Here is a 6,110-nt window from a genome sequence, read left to right on the forward strand (position 1 = left end):
TGAATGTGTGTTTGTGTGTGTATACACATATAAATGGAATTGCAAAGTATAAATAACAATTAAAATATACACACTGCCTCGAGGTTCTTAGCTGGACTTCGTGAAGGTCAGTCTGGGTGCTTTTCTATCTGCCACAACTCATCCAAGTTAAGATGTGCGCTCACGCCCCTATTTTTATTATATCATGGACCATTTACACTTTAGCCTCAACAACAATATATATACTTTCATACCAAATATATATATATATATATATATATATACACTTATTTATATTGTTGTTGCTGAAAGTAATGGTTGGTAGGAAATAATTGAAAAGGTAATACGTATACCCAAGTCTATGTCCACACAGGGTTCAACACGTTTCTCTGTTCAACATCTCAGCAGTAGATGTTCTTGTCTTGCACTAGTTGTAATAGTTTACAAATTAAGAAAAAAGCCAAAGATTAAATTAAGTTTTTTTTTGAATGATTAGTGAGAAGAGCTTAGTACTAGACAAAGGCCAATGATTAATAACCTAAATTGGTTAGTTCAATCGGTGGAACGAGAATGCAAATGTCTGTTTTGTCCTGAGTTCGAGTTTCAAGTCGGAGAGGATAGTATAATTCAAATGACATGAGTTGTTCCCGACTCCGAGATTAGTTTAGATTTTGATCTATGATATCCGGTTTTACCGCCTTTTATTTAGTGATTGTACATGCTGCCGGAGACATCAACTGAATAAGATCTGATCCTTTGATCGGATCAGCTTTTATTATCTTTAATGGGTTATACAATGGGCTATGCCAGTGGGAAACCAAACACTGGCTTGGTGGGGATCAAAGCGGCACGTGCTACAATTGAAGTATTATTATTAACTTGTTTGACAAAAAAAAAAAAGATGACCTAAGAGGTTCATTGATTATGTTTTCTCTAAAATTGAAGTATTATGAACTTGTTTGACAGAGAAAAGATTTCTCGTTACGATCATTTAGCACGTGTCATTTTGATAGTCAACGGTCAAATAATTATCGAAGTTCGAAGAGCGTTCCCAATGGTTAAAAAATAATAGTCTACTAATTTTCTTTTTATTTTTTAACAATAAATTCAAATTTTCTAATGGAAATGAATTGCACGAGGTCCACCGGCATCATCTCACGTCGTCCATGTCATTATTAATAAAGTAATAATATATATAAATATCTACACTCCGATACTGAAGAACCGAGAAGAAAACAAAAAAAAATGTTCGCAGTCTCTCCGGTGAAGACGACCTTCCACGGCGTCAAGCTAGGGCGATCTCCGCCGTTCTCCATCGCCGGAGAAAGGAGCTCGTTCCTCGCCCGACCGCGGTTCGAGCGGCATCGCTTACCTCGCTCCGGACAGGTCCGGGCAGTGATCAGCCGCGAAGAAAAGGCCGTCGAGGAGGCTGGGAAGAGCAGCGGATCTCCAATTTCAGCTCCAGATCAGTTGCCGCGACCTTCGTATGGCGGATCGAAGTCGGTGACTGCGGTGGTGAAGATACGGAAGAAGATGAAGGAGAAGCTGACGGAGAAGGTGGAGCATCAGCTGGAGCTTTTGATGAAAGCGATCGGGCAAGGGATTTTGCTTCAGCTTGTTAGCGAAGAAATCGATCCTGGTTAGGTTTCGCCCTCTCTTTACTGCTTTGAAATTCAAATTAGCCCTTTCTGTTTGTGCTTTTAGCGAATCGGGGAAATTTCTGCTCAGAAACTTAGTTGACGTTTTCAACAAAAAGACAAAAATTGAGAGCTTAGAGGACGTTGTTTGTTTCTGGGTTTTTTTTATGACTTTTCTCTTGAATTTCCATGCATTTTCTTACTCAAGATCATGACAGCTACTTCTAATGCATTTAATTATCATTATTGATTGCTGAAGCTACAAGTTGGGCACTGCTCTCTAAGATAAATGGATCATTGATTAATTAATAATCAGTAGATCCAATATTATAATCATAAGCTCTTAATTACATTAATGCTATTTTCTTTTTTTTTTTCTTTATCTGATTATGTCTTATACTAGATGCAAATATTACTTTTTGATTGGATTTTTTTCTCTAAAAATGATATTTATCAATTTTCTATTTAGTGTCGTATATATTTGTTTTTTTATTTCTTCTGAATGTTGTTCGTATTGAAATTTTTTATTTATTTTATATTTGATATAGATTTTATTAAATTTTTAGATCATATACTAATTTTGTACCTCATAGCTCAATGATGCAACACTTCAATACTATGTAGAAATAAAATTAGTATAATATATATATATATATATATATATATATATATATTGTATGTGAGGTTTTGGGTTCACTTTCCCACTCATCTACGTGCGTATCCCCCACTTCCATACCACCGTATCTTTTAGACTTTTACCAAACTAAATACCACTAATATCATATATTTCGATGTTTTTTTCATTTTTCTTTAATTAGTTTCTTTAATATTATCCAAGTTTTAATTGATATAAGATTTTTTCACAAAAATCTAGAAATCAGGTCAATCACGACTCACGATTACCTCGTTTAATTAATTAATTAATTAATTAAATCCAACATCCGAAGTTGTGATGAAAATCTTATTCCCGTCGGTTTCTCTGGCAAGCCCTTTGGTTTAGATAGTTGCAATGATATTGCAAATGTAAGAAATTATATGATGAAGAGTAAGTGAAGAAATGCTTCTTCTTGTTGTTTTCATGTTGCAGAGACGAAGACAGGCAGGAGGAGTTTGGAAACTCCAGTGAGAGGACTGTTGGAAATATAACATGTTAATGACCCATGTAATTTTGTGTTTTTAAACTTCAATATGATCTTGACTACAATGATGGAAATGAGTTTATTATGGTGTTGAAGTTTATGGGTATTTAAGTTTATTCCCCTCTCCTTACCCTATAAATAGTGGACATTTGGTTCATATTTTAATCCATCAAAAATCTATCAAAGTTAGGGAGAAAGGAGAGAAAACAAATAAAACTGATTTACCGAATTGTTCTTCAAAGTCATTCCGCTGCAAAATGGATTCAGGTATAATTCTTATCCGATATGTATATTAATTTCGAATTGTGTGAATTATGCAAAAACCGTATCCAATTTTTGGTGAGTTTTCATAAAGTTATCGAAAACCATCAACATAAAATGTTTTACATTTGGTATCAGAACATGTGTTTTGTTTTATCATAATTCATCGATTATAGTTTCGAAATTTTAATGTGTGTAATATATTGATACATTTTTTTTATGTGTCATCAAAGATTATAGTAATATAAATTAAAGTGGGTATATATATATATATATGAATTAGTATATATGAATATTCGTATTTATAGTGAAATATTAATATTGATAACTTCTATGTTTTATAATACATATCAATATGTATTATTATTATTATTGTATCTTCATATAAGTATATATATTATGCATTAATATACCATATAGTAATTTGTATGGATAATAGTTTATATACTTTATGAAATTAACTATGTGGATACATGTTATATGGAGGTTAAAAATATTTTTATTTGTTTTATATTTTAAACTTGTTAGTCACCAAAGTGACTTAGTTTAAATTAAAATAAATATTCAAACCAAATATGCATGTTTTAATTGTTCATAATAAAAGGATGCTAATGTATGACATAAAATAAATAATTGAACAATTATAATTATTTATCATATTGCTATTAGATCATCCAAAGATGGATCAATGCATATGATTAATAATATTATAGGGACATAATTTTGGTTAATAAGTATGTATATCCAAAGATTGCATTCTTATTTAACTGGTAATATTATGATGTCCATTAAAGCATATTTTGCATCAATAATTGTATATATGTATTGAAATATTGCCCAAAGGTAAATTTTGGTACATATTATTGTTACTTTTGAAATACTAATGGATAAATATTTATAAAATTTCAGCTTCACTTAACCTTATGGCTTCTGGCAATGGAATTGTTAAGTTCAACGGGCTTAACTATGCAGACTGGTCTGAACAGATCCAATTTTATTTGGGTTTCAATGATATGGATTATGCATTGTTGAATGAAAAGCCAACAGCCATAACAGATGAAAGCTCAGAAAATGACAGGATTAACTTCGAATCCTGGGGGCGATCAAATAGGCTGTGTTTGAACTTGATGAGGATCACTATGGCAGAAAGTGTTAAGCCATCGATGCCTAAAACTGAAAGTGCAAAGGAATTTCTGCAAAAGATTAAAGAGTATTCTCAGTCGGATCTGGCTGACAAGTCGATTGTAGGAAGTCTCATGAGTGAGCTAACTACGAAAAAGTTTGACTGGTCTCAGCCTATCCATGATCATGTGACTAACATGTCTAATATGGCGGCAAAGTTGAAAGCTATGGGAATGGATGTTAATGAGACATTTCTGGTCCAGTTCATCATTAACTCTCTCCCTGTTGAGTTTGGCCAGTTCCAGGTGAATTATAACACCATCAAGGAAAAATGGAACTTTCAGGAGTTGAAGGCCATGCTCATACAGGAGGAAGGGAGATTAAAGAAGGTGAAAGAACATTCTGTCCATCTTACAGTTCAAACTAATGCCGGCAGCAATAAAAGAAAACCAGGAAAGAATGACAAAAGGAAGGATAAGGCTCCAACAAAAGATAATGTGAGCCGAGTCCGGAAAGAAGTCAAGTGTTTTTTCTGTAAAAAGACTGGACACATTAAGAAAGATTGTCAGAAAAGGAAGGAATGGTTCGAAAGTAAAGGTAAACATAATATTTTAGTTTGCTTTGAATCGAATGTTATTGAAGTTCCTAATAATACTTGGTGGTTAGATTCAGGTGCTACTACTCACGTTTCTCATATTAAACAGGGATTCAGTATGATCCAAACCATAAAAGGACCTGAACGGCATGTGGTCATGGGGAATAAGATGAAAGCACGGATAGAAGGCATTGGGACTTATATATTGGTCTTAGACACCGGCTTTCACATAGCTCTTGAAGGATGTCTTTATGTTCCTGAATGTGCAAGAAATCTTGTTTCTATTGGAAAATTAGACTTGATGGGTTTTTCTGTTAAGTTCGGTTCTGGTATTTTTCAATTACATAAACATGAACACATTTTCGGTTCTGGTATTTTAATGGATGGTCTTTATCGCTTTAATCTTGATAGAAAGTTTTCAGAATCCTTGTTTAATGTTGAAAATATTATGGGCGTTAAACGTAGTGCACCTAACAATGAAAGTTCGGCTTTATTGTGGCATCAAAGATTAGGTCATATATCCAAAGAAAGGTTAATAAGATTGGTGAAGAATGAAATTTTACCATCTTTGGATTTTAGTGACTTAGGAGTATGTATAGACTGCATCAAAGGAAAGCAGACAAAACATACTGTAAAGAAAGCGGCCACAAGAAGCACTCAGCTTTTAGAATTAATTCACACTGATATTTGTGGTCCTTTTGATATTTCCACGTGGGGTGGAGAAAGGTACTTTATTACTTTTATCGATGATTACTCACGTTATGGTTATACTTATCTTCTGCATGATAAATCTCAATCTGTGAACATACTTGAAGTGTTCATCAATGAGGTTGAGAGGCAGTTAGAGAAAAAGGTTAAAGTTGTGAGATCTGATAGAGGTGGAGAGTATTATGGAAAATATAATGAGACTGGACAGTGTCCATTCATGTAGATACATCGATCAACGATATTTTCTACGAAACCATAAGATGTAATGGTATTATTAAATTTAAGATACCATTGTCGGGAAGCTTGTTTTAGTCCATAAATTGATTTTCTCAGCTTACACACTAAAGTTTCTTTTCCCGTGGGTATAAATCCTTCAGGCTGATCCATATATACTTGTTCCTCTAGATCACCATTCAAAAAAGCGGTTTTAACATCCATTTGATGAAGCTCTAAATCATAATGAGCAACTAAAACCAATATAATTCTCAAAGAGTCTTTCTTAGAACATAGAAGAGATTCGGGATAACGTTTTCACACCGGATATCCCTTCTGTTGTTCTTGTACCGAAATTCACATCAACGTCTCGTGATTTTCGAGTACAACAACAGCATGTCGAAAACCCACATAATGAAAGCATTATTAATGAACCAGTCACGGTACCAGAGGAGA

The 6,110-nt window shown here is 33.6% G+C and overlaps 1 protein-coding gene across 1 annotated transcript in view; it reads left to right on the forward strand.

Moving 5' to 3' along the window:
- The first annotated feature begins 1,158 nt into the window (after positions 1–1,158).
- The window catches only part of LOC104807899 (lipoxygenase 6, chloroplastic-like), a 26,870-nt gene continuing 21,918 nt past the window's right edge, over positions 1,159–6,110 (forward strand). The window contains exons 1-2 of the mRNA XM_010533338.2: positions 1,159–1,618; positions 2,704–2,749. Coding sequence (XP_010531640.1) covers positions 1,225–1,618; positions 2,704–2,749 — 440 coding nt within the window. The 5' untranslated portion in view covers positions 1,159–1,224. The remainder of the gene's footprint in view (positions 1,619–2,703; positions 2,750–6,110) is intronic.

Source organism: Tarenaya hassleriana, unplaced genomic scaffold, assembly GCF_000463585.1.
Source record: "Tarenaya hassleriana unplaced genomic scaffold, ASM46358v1 Cleome130, whole genome shotgun sequence".
NCBI classification, from domain to species: domain Eukaryota; kingdom Viridiplantae; phylum Streptophyta; class Magnoliopsida; order Brassicales; family Cleomaceae; genus Tarenaya; species Tarenaya hassleriana.